The following is a 22,463-nucleotide window of genomic DNA, read 5'->3' on the forward strand; positions in this document are numbered from 1 at the left end:
AGAGCACTAATCCTCCCCACAAAGTAGAATACCCTAGAGTAGATAATAACATTCTCCGCAAAGTAAATCCTCTCTTTATTTATACTTTGGCATGGTTTCCTGATATTTACATTTATTCAACAAGCCAAAAAATTACTCAGACTTATTTTCTCTTTATATTCCACATTTAGAAGAACAGCAAAGCTCTGAGCACCTGGACCATAATTAAATCTATAATTCATCCACCAGCATGAAGTCTAATACACAAATAAATTAACTCCACCTGCCAGAAGAATTAATAATACCGGGAACAACTTATTGCAGATACCAAAAGTGAGAACAAAAAGGGTTTATGGTAAAGCTTCTGTCTTTCAAACTTTACTTATGAAGATCTTTTTCCCCAAATTCCTATTCCACTGGCAATCCAGGCTCCAACATTAAAACTTTAGAGACTAGGAAAAAAATCAGAGAAACTGCTAACTGACAGGTTGAGAGGCACAACACCCATTAGCACAGTCATTTTGAGTCACGCTACAAGCAGAGCATGGCTACACTATTAGCATGCTGGGCCAACACTGCTCCTCGCTGGGAGAAAGAGGTGCCCTTGGCTGCGCTGCGCTGCTGGCTCTGGAGCAGAGCTGGGGCACCCAGAAACACGTTCTCTCCCAACAGAGGTTTCAGCCTCTTGGGACCACACGCGGCTGGTGCAATTTCCAACAGCACCCAAGATACTGCAGTTTACATACCTCCCCAGGACAGAAGAGCGCAAAGGTGTGCTTCTCTGTCCTGTTCTGCATACAGACCGGATAAAAGCCAGGGTCTGGCTTGCACCTAGCTTAGAGACTGTAGTTGTACACACCAGCAGTGCCAGGATGACTCATGGTGCTTTGCACTCTGCCAGCTGACTTCGTACCGAACAGAGATGTTGCATATGGAAAGCACAAGCAGTTGCAGCACAGCATCTCACAGATGCTGCTCGTCAAGCATTCACTGCTAACGACATCTACTGCAGAACTAACGAGAACTGACCCCCTCAGTTTTGTGATCAGAGACCGACTTCAGAAAAAGATCAACGGAATTACTTCCAGAAATAATATTCAGTGCACTGCATGGACTGCTCACCGCACAACTTAGCGTTGCCTTTTTTTCCTTCGTGCTTCAAAAGTCAATGGCACTTTGAAAGTTAACAAACCTGGAACGCTTCTGGGCATAAATGGATTTGGACTAAGACCTGGGGCAATTCAGTCTCATGTAACTACCTGTTCTTCACACGCTTTCAAGAAGCAGAAGAAAAAAAGATATTTCTATTGGGGCAGCAGTATTTTTCTAACAGCACTTTTGTCTTCCCACCTCCTGAAATTAGCTGTTATCACATTGGTGGGCACGTGTCATCTTTACTGGAAAGCTGCCCAGCCTGGATGGAGGATTTTAGAGGGGAGGTGTCCAGCATATCTCAGGTATAGGAAGAGGTATGCTCACTGTCACTCCTGTCTCCTTACTCCCATATTTAAAAACAAAAAAAGAGTGCAAGCACAACGACAATCCAGATAAGACATTTTATTTAAATTTACTCTTCAAAGGTCAGAATCTGAATATAGGAGTAAAGAAAAATTAAGCACATCAAATTTGCATTTTTCAGAAAACAAAAAAAAAGAGTTCATAGAGTCATAGAATGGTTTGGGTTGGAAGGAACCTTAAAGATCATCTAGTTCCAACCCCCCTGCCGTGGGCAGGGACACCTTCCACTAGACCAGGCTGCTCAAAGCCCCATCCAACCTGGCCTTGAACACTGCCAGGGATAGGACATCCACAGTCTCTCTGGGCAACCTGTGCCAGTGCCTCACCACCCTCACAGTGAAGAGCTTCTTCCTTACATCTGATCCAAATCTACCCTCTTTCAGTTTAAAGCCATTACGCCTTGTCCTATCACTACATGCCCTTGGAGAAAGTCCCTCCGCAGCTTTCCTGTAGGCCCCCTTTAGGTACTGGAAGGCTGCTGTAAGGTCTCCCTAGAGCCTTCTCTTCTCCAGGCTGAAAAACCTCAACTCTCTCAGCCTGTCTTTATAGGAGAGGTGCTCCAGACCCCTGATCATCTTTGTAGCCCTCCTCTGGACTCACTCCATGGACCATAATGTCCATGTCCTTATGTTGGGGGCCTCAGAGCTCAACACAGTACTCCAGGAGGGGTCTCACAAGAGCAGAGTAGAGGGGGAGAATCACCTCCCTCAACCTGCTGGTCACTCTTCTTTTGATGCAGCCCAGAATGTGACTGGCTTTCTGGGCTGCGAGTGCACATTGCTGGCTCATATCCAGTTTTTCATCCACTAATACCCCCACGTCCTTCTCTGCAGGGCTGCTCTCAATCCACCCTTCTTCTAGCCTGTATTTGTGCTTGGGATCGCCCCAACCCATGTGCAGGGTTGTTGCATGTGCATATTGCACTTGGCTTTGTTGAACTTCATGAGGTTCGCGCAGGCCCACCTCTCAAGCCTGTCAAGGTCCCTCTGGATGGCATCCCTTCCCTCCAGCGTGTTGACCAACACCACACAGCTTGGTGTCATCGGCAAACTTGCTGAGGGTGCATTCGATCCCATTGTCCATGTTGCCAACAAAGATGTTAAACAGCACCGGTCCCAATACCGACCCCTGAGGAATGCCACTTGTCATTGTTACCAAAACCTCTCTTACAGTCCTAAGTGAAAAGTAGGCAGTAGCCATTTACAGTATCAAGCATGGCCTGCTCCTCAGCTAACAACACAGAGCAGCACACAGAGCAATTCAGAGGCGATGCAGCAGCCTAAATAGCATCCAGCAGGATGAGGATTCACATTCATTCACTGAATGACACAATCCTGTACTTAAGCAGCCTGCAGAAGGTACAGGTAGCCGTTAGAAGAGAATGACCTGCCAGCACCCAGCCCTACCACCCTGATGGGACTCAGGCTATTTCAGTCAGCAGCGCTGTACCAGGGAGCTCAACAATGCGATGTGCCCACAGCCATGCGAACCGAGCAGCCAAGAAATCCGAAAGCCCAAGTTCAAAGTCTTAGTTTTCCAACGTTACACAGAGCCTAGCTATTTGCAAGGACAGATTAATTTGGGCTTATGATTTTTAGGCTAGCAAAGTTTTTTCTGCCTCAGACTATAGAACTCCCCCCTATGCTTAAACAGGGTAAGGACCCAGGGAATTTGAAATTTTCTAATAAAAACTCAGTGTGAGAGTTAAAACACCAGCACATAACTGTTTCACTAGTGATCACCTAACAGAAGCAGCCAGTAAACACGTTTGATCCATTCCACAACCCCCCTGCCTAACTCAATCCTTCAGACGCTTCAACTTTTCGCATCAAGCGCCAACCCAGATATGAGCGTACAAGGTAAAAAATTAAGCTTGCTCCATGCAATGCAAAGCTGAAGGTGCCACCATGCAGATTTAACAAAAAGATTAAAATATTGCCTCAGCTTCTCCAGCACTTGAATTAGGCTGGAGCGCAGAGACAGACCTGGCCACAGAGATGGTGATGCAGCTGGTGCAGGGCCTCTCCACACCCACTGCCTGAAACAAAGCACTGAGCCAGAAAACCTCCACAACCCAAACGAGATAGTTTGTTGTGACCACCAATGCCCCTTAGGAAAGGGATAGAAAGAAACTTTAAGGAGAAGCTGAAAATACATGATAACTGTATTAACAAGCCAACAGTAACGTGACTTCTCACTGGTTGTGTCTGAGGGGATAGAAGGCTAAAGGTGAAGAAGGTTAGCTAAAGCAGAAGAAACCTTTTCCACCTCTCTCCAGCCAACAATTGCCTAATGGAAAGTGCCTAAAGTAGCAACCCTTTTAACTGTTAAAAACGAAGAAAACAAACTTTAGGGTTTTTTTCCCCTCAACATTCTAATACCTTTTTAAAGAATCTACTACTGAAAACGGCCTTAAAGACTTGGTAACTAAGCTTCAGTGCTATAAACTCATGGTTCCATAGAAAAAGCTCAAAACATCTCACAGGTTGTTCTATACCTTGGCATCAACTAGCAGAACCTCCTCTTCACCTCTATTAAAACACTACAGAGAACAGTACGGATCACCATTGCACAGTGCCAGGCCAAATTAAGTTTATTAGCCCTTTAGCAAATAATTATTTCTAGCTTTATTTAGGCATGGTATGTAAAGCATAGAAAAAATCACACAAAAGACAAGTGTAATTCACAGGAAGTAACAGTTCCCAGTTCTTTCTGTCCATACCAGAATTATCAAAGTCTAACTGAAGACATGTTCTTACAGAGCTTGCTTTCAGTACAGAAAGAAAATAAAACTGATAACAAGACACTTATCTGATTAGTACAGCTCACATCTCTCTGTTTCCTCCATCCCTGACCCCACCTTCACTAATTTCTAGTAAGGCACACTTGCCATTGTATGGGAACTTTGCCCAGAATGCCCTTTATATCTAGGAAAACCACAGAGTGCTCAGCCTACAATAGTTGTTTTAGTACCGACAGCAACTATTGTCAGCTTGCCTTCTAACTGATAAGAAATTATTTTGTTTCTTCTGTTCCTAAAACAAAAAACCCAAGCGGGCTTAACAAAAAAACAAACACTTAAAATAATGCTAGTCTGTGGTATTACCATGAAAAATAAATACCCAGCCAAAACACTTGAAAGAAAAATGCTTTCACCATATTTGCTCTCAGAGAATCTAGAAAGTAATTGATTTCTCAAGATATTGATCTATTTACGGTTTGGTAATGTATATTATCAAACAAATCACTGTTCTCTTACTTCTCTGTTTTGCTGATGCCCCTTTTACTTTAGTAACTTGTTTCCTTTTTAAAAAAACTAAGTTATGGTGTGTTTGCTCTGGTATAAGTAAGTACACCAGCTGTAATTGTGGCTTTCAGTTACTTAAAAAAAAAAAAAAAAGAAAAAAAAGAGGCAAACCAAACTAAAAAAAAAAATAAATGAGGTAGCCAGGTTGCTATTGCAGTTCTTCACAGCACCCCAGCAATCCCAGCACTCTGTGGAGGAAAAGGAACGTGGAGCCAGGCACTATCTGACTGTATAAAATTTGTATGGGTATCATACAGAATCTCTACTCCAGACAAGCAAACACTTTTGCAACCATACTTCATGTACTTCAAATAGTTTATCATGTGCAGATCACCCTCTCAGATTTGATTACTGTTTAATCAAACTTGTAGAATTTTAGGTTGTATAGTATTTCTACGTTTTGCATAAGAAGTTTGTTTAATCACTCAGACTATGCTTAATATGCAGTAGGTTGTGCTGTGTAACTTAGATCACTTAAATTTGCTTCCATGGGAATAGAGTGTTTGTTACAGCGTTCATTACAAGTTGATTTTAGTCTCTTAAGACCTCTCTTCACTTTTGCTTTATAGGCTAGAAATTAAACCACATCTCATTTTTTTCCCCCAAGATGTTGAAGTCCAAAACTCTAAGCACAAAACTGGGCTTTGGCAAAATGGGTTTGGTTCACTGGGCCCTTAAGGTGTTTGTAGAGGGAGGTGTCGCTAAATCCGTTATGTCCCATTTACGGCTTCTGCCATTGATATTAATGAAGTAAATACAGATATGCCCTAGGTATCTATGAACAAGTTAGGACCAGCACCAATGTACAATGATAACACAGAGCTCAATGTCAACTAAAGATCCCTTTGCTACTTCATTTGTCCCATGGATCCTCCAGCCTGGATGAGGTCTCTGATGTTGAGATACCAGGGGGAAGGACAAAAGCTAGTTAAAGTACGAGCATACCCCAGGCAGTGACTGCACAGTAGACAAGTCCTTTCTTTGTTAGAAAAGGTGCCTGTGCGCAGGGAGGAATCTGGCTGTCCATTGTCTGCGACAATAGCTGCAGCTTCACAGCAAGAATCACCATCAGCTGAACATATCTCCTATTGCATAGCTACTAATCTATTATAAGGCTTTCCCGCCCCCCCCAAACTCACTTTGCTCAAAGTGTTTACAGTCTAAATGCTTTACTTAAATTGCAAACAAAAATAGCTTTCTGCTGCTAACCTTCCCTTACAGAAAGGAAAACATCAATGGTTCTCTTTGCCATTTGTTTTCTATTTGTCCCACAGAATCTGACCTGCTGATGCTCTACTGATTTACTGTCTTCAATATTTTGGTGACTTCCATGCCTAGGCTTCAGAGTGAAGTGATAACCTGAGTTCAAACCTAAACCGCCTCGCTGCAGCTTCAATCTCAATGGACTGACCTGGCATGACCAAGAACCTACATCTTCTGCAGCACCCTGTACTGCTAATCCAGTCATGGAGTGGCTTGAGTGCTGGGCATAGCTACCTTTGCTCAAGCTGTGCTAATCAAACATCCACAAGTCAGGCTGGCTTTGCACCGAATGAAACCCTTAATTTGCTTACCGATTTCCAGCCCTGCCACTGAAGCTACATGAAGGGTTTCTGGCAAGGGAGGAGCCCACCTCAAAGACAACCGTGTTGTGAATCCTTGAGGCTGGCCTTTAGCTTTGCCGTCTGCTCTTTGCCTTCGTTGGCTACCTTCCCAGCGCCTGCACCCTTCTGCCTGCCTCAGAGAGGAACTACTGAAGTTTATAGCAGCATTAACTCATCCACTGGAAACCTGCCAGGCTGCTTACATTTCCACTACAGTCTTCTGAGCCCTGACTCCAGAGGGTGCTTAGAGATAGGATCCATGGTCAGAAGCAGTATGCCATACAACTGTTTTCTGATGTGCTTAGATCCATTTGGGGTGTTGTGCACAGATGCATTAGGACTTGCATATCTACTGCAAACTGCCTCTGTGAAGCAGGGAAAAAGCATTCCTTGCTTTTGTTTATCTGTGTTACAGGTACTTATGTGCCTGTGGAACAAAAGCAGACAATCGAAGTACAGAGCATATGGAGTATCAAAAAATCAGGATCTACTGCACAGTCAGTGCTATTAGTTTCTCACAAAGGTGATATACCTCTGGAGAATCGATGACATGTGCCTAGCTTATTTCTAGTTAGCAGAACGTGGCAACTTTGTGCAAGGAAAGTAGGATTGGACCCAAAATGAAAACAAAGCCAAAATGTGTGTGGGGGAAAAAAAATAATAAATCAGCAGAAAAATCACTAGATATTTGCTTTTTTAAATTGACAACAGGACAAAACCTGGGCAGTTCCAGTGACTTTTTAAATAATTGCTGTTACTGTTGTGCATGAGATCATAGAACCTGTATATTTTCCAGGATGATTATACTACAAAACCCTGATTAAAATACAGTTTTTAAATGAAGGGAAAATCACTTCCTGATGAGCTTTCCTTTAACATTGTTATTTAAATCTTTTATCACAGATAGTTTGGTCAAACTGGTCCTCAGGAGGTCATTTAGTCCATTTCCTGCTTAAAGATAGAATCAACTGTATGCAACTGCTCCTGCCAGTCATTTGTCTACACTTTGTTCTTAAAAAACTCTGGTGATGCAGATCCACCACCTCCTTACACATACTGTCTTTATAGCTAGGTATTCCTCATGTCTAAATCAGGTCTTAGCCTAAATTAGGTCTTCATTATGGCAATTTGAGTTGCTCTCCATAACCACCAGACAGGACCAGCAGCAATTGCCATATTTCCTTTGCAGCAACTTTCTTCTATAAGCAAAGATTATTCTTTCTTTCTTTTTTCTTTCTCTCTTTCTTTCCTCTAATCTGTATTCTTTCCATCTAGCCCATGTCACTTTGCAGTGCTGTGCTTAAAACTGGATAAGGTACTCCAGCTGGCCTTTACTAATGCTAAACCAAATGGGATGACTTTATATACCATGTCTCCAACACTTTTTTTTTTTCTTTTTTTAAATACATCCTCCTATTGTGACTGTTGTTCTATTTATTTCTCTTGCTGTGGCCTCATATTGTTGATTCCTGGAAAGCATATGATGCTCAGAGTGGCTACACCTTTTCTGAAGAACTGCTCCTCATCCAGTCTTTTTTTCGCCATGGATTTGTGCAGCTGATTATGCCTACTGAAGTGCTGTGCCTTGCAGTTCTCATTGTTAAATTACACGCTATTTTTAAGGTCACTTCCTATATTTGCCCATGTCACTTTGCATTCTAGTCCTGTCCTCCAATGTGCCTACAACCAGTTCCTCCCCACTGTTACCTGCAAATGCAGTATTTATATGCTCTAGTCCAGTATCCACATCAACAATGAAAACATCAATTACTTATGACTGCAGCATGGTCCTCTACAGACCCTCTCTACAAATTCTTCTCCCCTGAAAGTGACTCACTGGTAACTACAGGTCACCGTGGTGTTTCATCAAGGCAATCTGTCCCCTCATTTGTTTCCAGAAGTGATGCTTACAACAGTAGTTTCAACACTGTCAATTAAATCTGTATGAGTTCCTAAAAGATCTGGCCAGCCTGGTTTACAGTAAGTGCTATAAAATTAACAACTGCTTCAGCCACAGTTCTGAACTAGATAACAGTATAGTGCACTCTCTGCACAGGGAAAATTAATCCAAATTAATGCAAGCAGGCTAGGACTCGTTTATCACTAGCAGTTACTGGCTCAAAGTAAGGCATCAATTTAAAGTTACAGCATAGTTCCTGGCTAGCTTAATTGTATGCATGCTCCTGTCCTAGATGGCAGCTGGATATTCTTGCTCCTGCCTACTTAGCCCTGAACTCAGAAAACATGCTCAAGGTATTTTTCATTATGGCTGTATTACCTGTTTCAAAATGTTCCACATCTATGCAAATCCTAGTTACATCAGCTCCAGGAAATCTCCACACATCAGTTTTATATGAAGTAGTCAACTCATTTTAAATAAAGGATTTAATGTAGTTCAGCTGATTATCTTATATTTGCACTTTGTTAATATTAATTAAAATTAGGTGTCCCAAGTCTATAAAAGTAAAGATCAAATCAAAGACTAACTGATACACACAGACAAATCAGTCTGAGGGGGAAGTATTCAGTGTGCTAGGACCTTGCCATACGTACTGTTTATCACCAACTAAATATGACAGGCTGGCAGTGGCAAGCAATGCACAGTTTGAGTGTAAAAAGAAATATAATATACACAGCATATTTTAATCAGTTTTATCACAGACCCTAAAAGGCCTTTGTACAGTTATACAAATCGATATTAGAAAAGCAGATTTGTCCTTAAGTCTAAGAAGGACACATTACTTCACGGTTTTTACAAGTTTTTGCACAACAATGTTTAAAGAATTGTTTAAAAAACGGGTCCAGCTTGGGCTCTTCTATTGTTTCCAGATAAAACTGACATAATGAGGGTCAGTTTTCTAACACCAGTAGCTACAGTGAAAAGTGTTTTAACTATTTCTACAACTCTGGAGTAGATAGTCAGGCATGATTTTTTTTTTTTTTTTTTAGTTTATTTTACAGTAATGCTAATGAAAAACAGTGAAGGATCTATACGACCTTTTGACTAACACAAAGACGTTTAAGAGCATGTATGACAGCACTGTGGACACTGCTTACACAAGTGCCTAACCTGCAAATCTGTAGGCATGAAAACTTACTCCCGTGAGTAGGTATGTTGATTTGTGTTGCATAACCCTGTTGTAATTATGCCACTGAGATTACTTGCATGAGAAATTCACTGTGTAGGGGTTGGTAAAAAACCTTGGTTTATAGCTTGCAAGAGGTCGATATTAGCACAGGGGAAGAAAAAAACTTGAGGCATTTTGAGTTAGTGGATCTGTCATCTGCTCTGAACTGAAAAGAAAGTAATTTAAATATTCTCACAATTCAAAACATTCAGGAGTTACACAATCTTCCACTGTTGCATTTTTTTAATAAAAGCATGTTAAATAACAGTGCACTCCAGCTCTACTTAACACTTAAATGTTTTACTGAAATGCCTTTCTAAATTTGTTTCATCCCTACTCCTTAAGCAGTTTCACTGACTACTGGCAAATAAGGTAAAAGCCATTCTGCACATATAAAGATGGCAGAACCAGGCTGTTACTACAAATGGACAGAAATACAAAAATACCAGAATTCTGATTGCTGTGCTAAATTATAACGCTCCTTCCTACACTGACCTGGACTATACTCTTCTGGTAAAAAAGAGGGAGGGAAGAAAGAGAATGGAAGAAAATGCTTAGTAGAAATAATTTCAGATAAATCAAGGCTATCACTAGATAAACATATCTTTAAATCACTGTGAGATAGTGATTTACGTTCAGCAGCTAACAATGACGGAAATGCTTTAGAAGGAACCGCAGGACTATGTTCAGAGCTGGACAATACTAAAAAGTAGCATTTCAATATTCACTTGAGAGCTACTTCAAACATGTTCTTACAGGAGTTGTGAATGCCCTTCATTGTATTTTTGTAACTGCAACTGCAAACTTCTGTATAGAGAAGGAAGTGTTAGAAATAATCATGTGGGTTTGTGTTCTCAGAACCATTCTGCAAACTTCACCTTTCTTTTCTTGTAGCATGTATTTATTTCTTGGTGGTGAGAAAGTGCTGGGCAGGGAGAGACAATAAAAAGTATAATGTAACTATCAGAAGATACATTATCAAGTAGAGTTTGAGTGAAGTTTTTTAAACTTTGCTCATTCAGCTTCAGCACAGGCATTTTTGCACACACTCGGAACAAACTCTCTTACATACCTTAACCAACTTCTCCTTCTATAGGGATCTATTTAGTGTTCACAGTTGGGGTTTTCACTGCAGAGGTGAAAACAAGCAAAACTGACACCTTTTTTTTTCTCAGTGAGACTCAATATTTAGCAATATGAAGATGTTTGCCCAATAAGAAATTAACAGAATAAACACAAAACTGGGGGACTGCCATTGAACTGAAAAGCCAACAGCTTGACTGGAAAAAAACAAGTACACGTGAAGACTTCGACACACATTTGTGCTACTGTATAGGGGCCTGGTATTTGACTGCATTCAGAATATTCTTCCTCCTACTGATTTCAAAAAAGCAACAGAACTAACGCCCGGCTTTGACAAAGGAGAGATGGAAACTTAATACATTGGAGAGACAAAGGAATGGATTGACTTATTCATATCCTGGTGCGTCTGACAAAATGCTTTGTGTGAACAATCCCTACTCTGAAGGGAGGGAGGAAAAATCCAGCCGAGTTAGTTTGAATCACCTATTTAAACCATTTAAGCAAACTTGGATGATTTTTTTCTTCTCCTCCCTGGGGAGAACTATGGAGTAATCACATGAATCTGCTTCACTTACTGACTGGAGTAGTCACCTCCATGGCAGAACTGGAGCAAACCACAGCTGTGCAGTAACATCTTCAACAGGCACAACTGTTTGCAGAGTAAACATTTGCCTATAACCTTACTGTAGATAGAGTATGTTAACAAAAGGAAGGCTTCTACCAGCTTAGCTGCGGTACTTTCCTCGCTAACACAAGGCTGCGTTAGCTCAAATCCAGCACTACCTCTGCACGTGGAAGAGCCTGCACCACCAGCACAATTGTTCATTGCTCCTCATTGTTTCAGACAGCTCAATTGAAAGAGCTTAAATTGCTGGTCTGAAGGATACCTTCACAATATTGCTTTAAATACATACTGCAATGCTTCCCCACTGATGGGGTAATAACCACAGTGAGACAGTTACAAACATCTGGATTCATGGGTCCATAACTAAACCAGTAATAGCATTCGTCTGCCAGGGTTTTGCAGGCATTTTTCTTTGTGTCAAGCTCCAGACCGTGGGGTTGGGTTGGCAACACTCTGCAGCGTAGAATTAGCCCAAGATGTGGCAGTAATGAAAGGGACAAATGCAGTCCTAAGGAAGCAGAAGAACCCTGTATTAAAACAAAACCCCTACATGTCTTGCTCCCATTGTGCTCAGTACACATACTTTGGAGTGTTATTTTAAAATAAGTAATTTTAAAATTAACTACTCATAAATTATCAACCTACTTGCAAGTCAAAGAGAGGCTACAAAGAGCAAAATCATCAGCTGCTACCTTTTGTAGTATTGCTCAAGAAATCACATTAGTATATATTAGCATACAAGGCCTGAAAATAAATAGTAATCGAGATAGTAATCCCTATCAAGGAAAATCTTTTCAACAGACCTATCATGTCAGGCACTCACTAGCTAGAGGATGAGACAGAGCAGGGAGCCTTTGGGACGATTCAAGCAGCTCTCCCTTGGTAAGAATTCCCATTTCCTAGCAGCTACGAAGGAGGAAAGTTGTCTCTCTGACCAGTGCTCTAAGGCATGTCCTTTGTCCAGCCTTTCTTCTTTTTTTTTTTTTTTTTAAACCACTTTGTTTCAGATGTCTGATATTTAATTTAACAAGGAGATTAAAGCCAACTGACAGAACAGACTGTAAGATGCATGGGAAAGATGCAGTATCTTAACTCACCTCTTTTTAAACCACATGAATTAAGCTCCGAGTGGTGTTTGCTTTCATTTCCTGGCATGGGTGTTACTAAATTTACTTAATACTGGGTTGAACTTCAAAAACTTTCCCATGAAGATGAACAATGATTAATTTGGGGATGGAAATGAGGAGGTGTGAGGGAAGAAGACAGGGAGTACACATTTTTGCTATTGTGGATCAGCAGGGCAGCCAGGAACATCTAACGGAAGCTGCCATAAATCACGGTACCCCTGGGAACGGCCTCACTTGTGCCAACCCTAAAATCCAGGAAGTACAAGGAGCGTCAGAGCTGGCTGTGCCCTGCTCCACCTGAGCTGCAGCCTCCAAGTTGGGCAGGTCAGAACAGCAGCCGCAGATATAACCTTAACTACAGAGCAGTGACCTCTGATCTAAACAGTTTTATGCCATGAACTGAAAATAGTTATTCCAGGTATGTCAAACCTATTTAAGAGCATCCCTGCAGCCCAGATTTGCCACGCATTATGTGCAAGATCTTTGCAGCATTTTCCTGAGAATGTATAACGGTGGGGTTTGGCACACTTCCATACCTTGAAGTATGTGTAAGTGCTTGGCCATGGTTTGAAACTGAGCTGCCTAGGAGCAATAGGGCCAAGACCTTTTTAGCTTTGCTTTATGCTATTAAAAGCACAAAAGAAATTAAATACAGCACACAGCACCAAGTAGCACAGCTCTGAGTTAAGCTAGCAAAAGCAAGAAAAAACCAGGATCAGACACCTGTGTCCTCAGTTTACCTATCTATCCTAGCGCTGTGCTGCGTGTTGGACAGTAACTGACTCATTTCAGGCTCTTCCATTGGACAGGAGAAAACATGAGGAGAAAGGAGTGCTTAATTTCCCTCCAACATCTTTAGTGGCTTAAAACCATATCTAATTTTATTGGGTTTGATGTTCTATCTTTCTTGGAAATCACACCAAAATCACAGGAATTTAAAGCTATCAGCATAAGGATACTAAGTTTTATACTGGGTACCTCCAAGATGCAGTTCTTATTCACTGCCCACAAACATGACAACATGATGCATGACAACACAATTTTTCTAACAGTTCATTGTCCAATTAAAATAATCAGAAATCAATCCCTACCATTGAGACAAGCAAGCAAAAAACTGCTATTTAGACATTTTTCCTGCGCCTGTCATTCTGCTATTCCAGTGCCTAAAATAGAAGTTAATGTGCAGCCCAGGCCTGCTCAGCACACCCAGGAATGGGGCTCTCTTGGGGCTCCGCATTTTTATAAAACAGATGTTATAGCAATAAATATGAGTGTGGGAAATTTAACTGCTGAGGAAACCTGCATGTCTTTTGCATGAGAATCACAGTGCAACCAGTTGGTGTCATTTTAAAGTAGCTAAATCAGCCACAGATCACTCCGATGGAGTGACTCCACGTGCAGTTAAACTGGCAGGTGAGAAGTGGCAGCAGCTATCAGTGTTTAACACAGAGGAGTTCAACATACTTTTCAGTACTTGTACTGTACCCTATTAAAGTAACATTTAATGTTTTATATGTGATAATTCATATTTTTAAAATTGCTAATTTTTTATCACTTATGTAACTGAGTAACCAGAGTTGGAGCAATGTCCAAGAGCATCGGTTGTCAGTTGTATTCTTGTGAAGCCTGCAACATGTGGACTGCAAATGATAAGGGTGTGCTCTAGAACTGGTAGAGAAACAACTTTGCATGAAGAAATCTCTCTGGGAGAACTTATGTCAAGGTTTTTTATTTTTAAAGCACATGTGAATATGCCCAAGATACACAAGCTTTTAAATGTTTGTGGGTTTTTTTACAAATTCTTTTTCTTTTACAAGAAATGTAATAAGCAGCGTTCTGCTGCTTGTTGCATGATGAGCAATGAAGAGGTGTCATATGCCTGCTGTGTCAGTCTGTTGCCTAATCTGTGCTACTACACCCTGTAAGAAAGTGTGTTACAAGCTTCAACTGCTCTGCACATAACACACAGCTGCATTTACCTCCTAATACCAGAAACGCTCCTTCTAACAAGTCAATTCCATTGTAATGGTAAACCTTCGGGCACTGAAACTCTGTTCAAACTGTTCATCCTGAAAACCCAGAATTTCTGTTACAGAAGCCAATATCTCTTGTAAATTTTTTTTTATTTTGCAAAAGGTAAAAATGCACTCATCATACAGTTGCCATTGAGTAAAAGGGTTAAATTCCTCTTAAAAAATACTTATGGGAACAGAAGCACTCACTTCCTCACTGGCAAAAAAATAATCTTTTCCTCTACGCTCTGTAGGAGAGAAACTTGAATAATTTTAGACACATTGGGGGGTTTTCATCATTCTTAACAGCATTCCTGGGCATCTGGTAGTACCAGCTCACAAGAAAAACTCTCAGCAACACTCTTGTGCTAATACGAGAGGAACATGTTTTCCCAAGGAACTAAATATCAGATGGTATTGGAGAGTGTGAGGGGGGAGGCTTCTCCTTCTAAAAGCCAAGCTGTAACTTGCTGTACCCGAAACTGCTACAATTATCTTTTTAGCAACTGTAATGCCAAGTGTTGGTGTTCTATTTCATTTAAATACTTGTCTCCTACCATGCCTGCTTTGAGGATCCAAGTATAAAGTGCAAGACCAACACAGAATTAGGTCCCAGTAATTTATTAAAAGTTATTTAAAACAGTTATTTAAAAACAAAACATCCCCCCCCCCCTTAAAAAAACCAAACCAAACCAAACCAAAAAACTTCAAACCCAACAGACATTTGCTCTCTCAACAGAGCTTGCCTCTATTGAAGAGGGAGAGCCACTGACCCCGCGTGCAAATACATCAGGCTGCCACAGGCAATCTACAGCACAGTCCTTAGGGTAAGACACCTTTACCACAAATTCAATAAAACACAGCTCTGGTTAGTCCCTGCTCTCACGGACTAGTCAGATAGGAGAACAACTCACATTTTACTGAATTTGCAAGACCTGCACCAAACCTTTGCAACTATTCAAAAAGCCAAACAATTCCAACATAACATCAGAAAGCACTTCCAGCATTATTTTAAACGTGTACAAGGCTCACTGTCACACATCAGCTGTTAATCTGAAGGTACCTTGCAGTCAGAAATCTTATTCAGATGCATCAAATAAAAGCAACATTATTCAAATGTAGCTTTACTGCAAATCTGAACACTGGATGCTTACAGCTAATGAGAATTTTTATGCATCCTTTAAACAAAAGTAAAACATGCAAAAGACTTAAAGAAATTAGCTAGCTATGCTACTATTAACTTTCCTACAGACCAAGTGCTCCAGCTGCTGTCACTTTATCAAAGACTAAATCACTCAATCTTCCAAGCTTACAATTTAATTTTCTAAAACCTTACAGAAGTGTCTCCCAAGTTGGGAACTTCCTTAAAAATATTCTATATCAAGAGTCTACAACTTTGACCAACGGACACATAAATTTAAAGGCAATACTTCATTTTATCTAACTGTTAAGCAACATACTAAGAGAAAGCATATAAAAATCACATATGGTTCCTTACTTCAGAATGAAGTGATAACCCTATAAACCTGGCACTCAAAAAGCCAGTTCAAACTACATGCAGACATTAAGTTGAAAGCTTCAGTGGATTCTGAAGTTCACATAATGAATGCTTCACGAAGGCAGTGACCAGCTACGAAAAACAAACCGAATACACTTTACTATATACATCAATCACTAATGACTACACCTCCAACATGCAGACAAAATAGCAAACTTCAATATCAAATGTTCCCTATGCTTGTTCAATCTGCTACACACAGTTTTTGTCTAACAGTCAGCAGCTGTAAACACTAAGTTTCCCATTTGTTAGCCTAAGCACATTAATCTCCTATCACCGTCCACAATTTAAGAAACCGTTACATACCTGCAGTTAGGAGGAGGATCAAGGGTTATTTCAGCTAGCTCCTTCTGGATTCTGTTGGTGAAATGAGAACAGACACAAAGCATTTGAGATAGTCTATAGAATAAATCAGGGAATTACACTGCCCTCTACCACCATGCAGTTAAATGCAAGATTGGCTTTGCCTTCAGTAATGCTAACATGGCTGCTTCCTCTTTGTTCTCAGAGGCATAACCCAAATCCCACAGCTGAGAAACTTTGCAGCTTTTTTCCTGCTCCACGCTGTATGTATGCAGAACACTTACAACTGAGTTGGGTAGAAATTTCCCACAAGTATTCAGAAAAGTAACTCTTTTTCACATCCAAGCACTTTTTACCAGAGAGATTTTCTTTTCAAGCTAATATGCAAATGAGGGGGGGGGGGGGGCTGCACCGGCAGATTTGACAATGACTTTAAACCAGCACTACAGACCTGTGACTGAGGCTGAAGAAATGAACCGTGCTGGCAGCAGACACACTCTTTTCACAATATTTCACCTATTACTTTGCAGTGTGTTTAAAAAGTGGATTTGCAGATCTGCCAGGCTGTTTTTCTGTTACTGGAATAATCTCTCTGGATCAACTTTGCTTCTCTCCACACCTTTTGCTGTCTTTCCTCCCCCAACCTTATACAGTAGCTGTATTTACATGACAAAAAGTGATATAATAACTTGAAATAATCTGTGCTTAGCTCTACTCTATTACAACCATTCCCAAGGTGTTAAGACCCGGAAGAGGAATACCAAAAACTTTTTTGTCAATTTTTTTGTTTATTCAGGTACGTAAGAGGTGTAATTTCAAAAGACGCATGGTAAATTCCTCTTAAAAATACCAGATAAGGCTTCTCTTCAGAAGAGCACCCATACGAGCAAGACCATGAATTTCACGTGAATAGCAAGTGTTAAAATATGCACCAAGAGAAACTGCTCTGCACGCCCTTGCGCTAGCACCAGTAAGTTCAGGCAGACAAATTAACTATTTGACATGTATGGAATTAGACTTGCAACAATTAATTGAAATAAAGGCAAGAGGGGAAAACTCAGTCTCGAAAGCCTGCATCTCAGGCTTTTCAAAAAAGATAAGGAATAACAAATTACAAAGCCTACATAGTAGTTCCAGAACTTTTCTTTCATCAGCTAGTCCTATTTTAAAGGGTTTCTTTAACAAGCTCAAAAGTCATCAAAGCCACCCAGTCATATTCTGCAGCAATTTTAACACATTTCAAGTATAAGTAATTACTGAATTTAATACAATACAAAATTACTAAACTGTTCCTAAAAGTTAGAACTACAGTATTCACGTTGAATAAGCAAAACTTGAAGCTACTACGGCTACTCTACAGCTTTTTTCTTGCTACAGGATATTTGCAAATGTTTATAAAGAAAAGCAGCTCCAGGGAAAGGACTGGAAAGCTACATCTCCGAAGACCACTGGAATCAAGGGATTTAGAGTTTGCTTATCTCACACAGCTGAACTTACAGAAGATTATCAGAGCACATGTCTTGAGAGCTGGACTGCCAGTAACCTCACATGCAAATAAAAATGCCACAGATATAAATAAACAAGGTTTCTGGAGATTTTGATACTTAAAAGGTAGAGGCTACCTGTAGAACCCCATGGTTTGAATCTGCAGATCCTAAGGGAGAAAACTTGCCTAAGTTTCTCCTGAAAGAACTGCAGAACGAATCCATTCCTTCAAGGTGTGCAAGGCTCTTCCGCGCATTGACATGAAAAGCTACTCATAAGGCCCACGGAAGCCACTGGGGTTTTGTGCCTTCTTTAATTAAAGAGCATTGCTTGTCATCAGTCTACAGACCATAATAAAATACACCAGGAGGACTCCACCCTACACCAATCAAGCCTGGAAACCTAACTCTGAAAAAGACAGCCGAGGCTGACGCTCTCTCGCGCATTTCTGCAAATAGGAAAGGTATTTAGGTGCCCCCCCCCAGCCAGCCTGTAAGTTACCATGTTCTCAAACAACTCTTCAAAAGATGTATGACAAGTCTGTGTAATTATTACCTGAGTAAGACTTGGATTAATGAAGATACTGCCTGGCAGGCTCCTGTACTACAAAAGTTGGTACTTTCTGCTTTCCACCCAGCTTTACAAGAAGAACCCCCCCTGCCTTGAAAAGTGCAATGCAAACACCATGCCTCAAAATACCGTGCAAAAATACTACGGAACGTTTTACTGTCCGCTTTACCTTTTAGCACTAGTAGATAGCTTAGCAGTAGTTTTGCTGGATAGTTTGGTGTTCTTCTTCTGCTGGGTGGCAGAGGGTTTTCGTTCTTCTTGCTCTTCGGGTTCGGGTGCAGGTGGATCCCTCTGATCGGCATCTGAACTACCGCTGCTGGTACTCGGACTTTCATCGTCTGACCTCTGCCTATCACTGGACATCGTGGGGAGCTTTTTTGGGGGAAGGAGAGGAAGTGAGGCAGAGTAAATACAACAGGCAGGACTCTCTCTTGCCATTCCCCAAGTTCCAGAGAACACCTGAATCGGTGACAAGTCCGTTTCACTGAGAAATTAACCAAAATATACTTCTTTGTCTCGTCCCCAAGGGCTGCAGTTTGACAGCTACAAAGCAATATTTACACTTCTGAAAATACAGATATTTCCAATTTTTAAACCCACTCGCATTTTTTTCATACTTCAAACAATATGCCAATTGTCGACTTTGTTCTAAGGCATGAGACAGATTTAGCAGGGTACTTAGGCAATGAACATTAATAACTTATGACACATTGTAAATAACAGACCTCACTGAAAATGTTTTTTAAAAAGTCACTAATACCCTGTAAATATTTACACTGGAGCAGAGCATTTTATTGGGTCCAAACGCCAGATCCCCCCTCTCCCCCTCTCTCTGAGAAAATATATTGCCAATAACACTTGGGTTGATTTCAGATGGAAACGTACACTTGCTCTGTGCATTTAAAGGGCTGGGTTGGGGGGGGGGGGGGGGGACACGACAACGACACGACACGACACGACACGAGGGGTTTTTTTTTTTGTTGTTGTTGTTGCTGCTGTTTTAAAAGGGAAAAGCCCCGAGATGCATTTAAAGCAACTCGGGCAGCAGCAGCCCCGGTTATTTACATGGCCAGCAGCGAGAACTGCATTTGGCCACCACAGAGCTGCCGGAGGGGGAAGAAGCATAATTCAAACTGCACCTTCTGCACAGCTCTCCCCGCCGCCGCTCCCCGCGCCGCTCCACCAGCCAGACCGACATTTTTCCGCCGATCGCGGGCGGGGGGGGGGAGGGGGCTGCCCCGGCGGCCGGGGGGGGCCGAGGAGGAGCGCGGCGGGGAGCTGCGGCAGGGCTGGAGGCGGCCGCCCGCCCGGCCGCGCTTTGTGGGGAGAGCCCGGCGCGGCGCGGCGCGGCGCGGCTCGGCTCGGCTCGGCTGGGCTCGGCGCGGCGGGCGGCGGCGGCTCGGCCGGCCCCGCACCGCACCGTGCGTGTGCACCAAGTGAGGCGTGAACTCAGGCCGGCTCCGCGCCCCCGGCCGCCGCCAGGCAGCGAGCGCCGAAAACAAGAACAAAGCTCCTCTACCAGCCCCCCCGCCTCCTCCCCGCCTCCCCCCACCGCGCTCGCCCAGCCGCCGCGGCAGCCGCCTCGCCCGCCTCTCCCTTACCTTCGCCGGCGTCCTGTCCCGCTGCTGGGTCGGAGGGGCGGGATGGCGGGGGGCCGGGCCGGGCCCGCGGCGCCCGAGGAGGGGGACGGAGGCGGCCGGGGGGCTATACGGCGGCGGCGGCGGCTCTGTGGCCGGGCAGTGTGGAACATTGAGAGCCGGAGCAGGGGGGGACGGGGGGAGGCGCGGTGCGGCCCCGCGGCCGGCGGGTGGCGCTGGCGGGCCCCGCTCTGCGGCGCGGGCTCCCGCGGCGGGCCGGGGGGCCGGGGCGGGGGGGGGGGGGGGGGGGGGGCGGCGGCGGGGACGCGCGCCGGCGGGGCGGGGGAGGGGGCGCCGGCCGCCCCCGGCCTCCCGCCTCCTCCGCCCGCCGCCGCGCCCGCGGCTGCCGCCGGCGGAGCTGCCGGCCAGCGGGGGGGAGGGGGAGGGGAGAGGGGGCGCTCGCTCCCGCCTGGCGGCCGCCGGAGCGCGCCCCCCTCCGGGCCGGGGTGCGCGCAGGCGCTCTCCCGCCGCGGCCGAGGGCGCGCGTGCTCCGGGCCGGGCAAGGACAAAGCGGCGGCGCGCGGCGGCGCGCGGTGGCGGCGGGGGTGGGGGGAGCCGCGACGGCCGCTCGGCTCGGCTCGGCCCGGCCCGGCCCGCTCCGCTCCGCGGCCTCCCTCCGCCGCCAGTCCCGACGGGCTCCTGCCTCCAGCCCGCCGGCGCCTGCCGGGCACCGCCGCGGGCTTCGCCAGGCCGGTGCCGGCCGACGGCTGCACCCCGGTGGCGGCCGTGGGGCCTCCACCGCTCCCGGCCTCCTCAGCCGCCCCGGCCTCGCACCTCGCGCCACCTCGCAGCCTCGTGCCGTGCGCCCGGCGCCAGCGCAGGGACGGACGGTGGCCGCCGACGCAGGAGTGGGACCGCGGGTGGTTTCTCAGCCCGCCGTTACCGGCCTCACCTGTTCCCCTCCGAAAAAGCTCCGCGCTTGGCGCGTCTTCACCCATGGGAACTGGAGACGCTCCGCTGTCCGCCGTAGCGTCTCTGCGGGAGCCCCAGCAGCCGAGCGGCGGCCCTGGCCGTCCCGCCGAGCAAGCCCTGCACCGGGCTGAGGAGACCCAGCGTGCCGGGAGAGCCTGCGCCGGGAAACGCGGTGCTGCACCCCCGCTGCAGCAGGAGTGGCGCCCCGCGGCCTCGCCGCTCCTAGTAGGAGCGAGCGTTCAGGATTAAAACCAGAATTAGGAGTCAGTCGTTCTGTGGGCAGTTCTGCGAGTCCCAAATTCTGAATGTTTTAAAGAAGAGAGGCGATAACCATCGCTAGCGGTTGTGGTCGGCGTCACAGGACGATGGCATGGGATGGAGGACCTAGTTTATGTTCTGGCCCGTCACGAATGTGCTCTCGTGTGCCTGAACAGCTTTTCACAACGTGCACCTGGCGTGTGCCCTGTGGTAGAAGCAGTCCACCAGTTGAAATAACGTAAATATTCCAAACTTGGAGCCTGGTCGTACTGGCAATAAAATCCACTTGTAAAAGAAGATTCATTCTCTCTGTGAAAAGTAGACGAGGCTGTGGATAACTGGCTTCAGCAGAGAAGGAATTAACAATTACTGTAAACGTTTGTGCAGTTTACATGAAATCTCAGGCTAACGTTGCTGTCCAGCACAAGGGCTTTCCCTTCGATGGCTTTTACCTCAAGGGCTTTCATTATCAACAGCCTAATGACTTAAAAGTACTGTGTTTCCTTAGCTTGTGCAGATCCAGGGGTCAGAGAGTATATATTGTGCTCTAAAGGGAATAAACAACTGGCGTGTCAGGGAATACCCTTCTCTGGGTAGCTGAAGTTAGCTCAGTTGAAAAGTATGCTCGAGATTTTGGCGAGAGAGTTGTGTGATGTGATGTGGAGGAATACTGGAGGTTTGTTTGTTAAAGTAGGCTATAGAGAATTCCCAGATCACCACTACAGGCAATTTGCCCCTGAGGTATGCTGTAGAAAATTCCTAGCATAAACAGTATCTGGCATGATGAGCAATCTGGGCATAATTAGTAAAAGGGAAGCACGGCAATATCAAAAATCTATCAGTCAGCACCGAGAGCCTTTCCTTTTTTTTTCTTTTTTTTCTTTTTTTTTTTTTTTCTCCCCATTCTGTTGATGATGCTCAGGATGAGGCTTGCTGGAGCTTTGAAAGTCAGGATTAAGTGTTTAAATTTCTAGTTTATTTCAGGTGAAAATTAACACGGCCCTCCAAAAAAAAGTACTAGAAGAGCGTGCATCTACCAAATGGAAGTAGATTGGTCAAAGGTTGCACACCATGTCAGCTGCTACACATTGTGTGGCTTCTGTGGCTTTCAGGATACAGAGTGAAAAAGAAGGCCCATTTAGCAGAGAATAATTGAAAAGCTAGCCTAGATTTTATTTTTTCCCAGTCTTTTGTACCTTATTAAGACAGGTTTACTACAGCAACGTGTGGGTATAACAGATGTTTATTTGAATGAATATTCATTCATTTGACATCAGGTCTCAAAGGATGACACTCTCTTCTTATGAGGTTGTATTTTTCTTGGGTGTATTTGTTACGTTGTCAACCATAGGAAAAG

The 22,463-nt window shown here is 44.0% G+C and overlaps 1 protein-coding gene across 5 annotated transcripts in view; it reads right to left on the bottom strand.

Annotated features, from left to right (window-relative positions):
* Window positions 1-20,144, bottom strand: part of UBE2E3 (ubiquitin conjugating enzyme E2 E3) — a 60,291-nt gene extending 40,147 nt beyond the window's left edge. For 3 of the 5 annotated variants that reach the window (XR_007507063.1, XR_007507065.1, XM_049808795.1), the window contains exons 1-3: window positions 19,901-20,144; window positions 18,469-18,671; window positions 16,248-16,298 (exon numbers count right to left, since the gene is read on the bottom strand). Coding sequence is in view for 1 of the 5 variants with exons in the window: in XM_049808795.1 (XP_049664752.1) it covers window positions 16,248-16,298; window positions 18,469-18,662 (245 nt within the window). In the remaining 4 variants the exon portion in view is untranslated. Of the gene's footprint in view, window positions 1-16,247; window positions 16,299-18,468; window positions 18,672-19,900 lie in introns of those variants that run through there. The other 2 variants (XM_049808812.1, XM_049808821.1) reach the window with 2 other exon arrangements.
* Window positions 20,145-22,463: the final 2,319 nt, after the last annotated feature.

Source organism: Accipiter gentilis, chromosome 1 (genome assembly GCF_929443795.1).
Source record: "Accipiter gentilis chromosome 1, bAccGen1.1, whole genome shotgun sequence".
Taxonomy (NCBI): Eukaryota; Metazoa; Chordata; class Aves; order Accipitriformes; family Accipitridae; genus Astur; species Astur gentilis.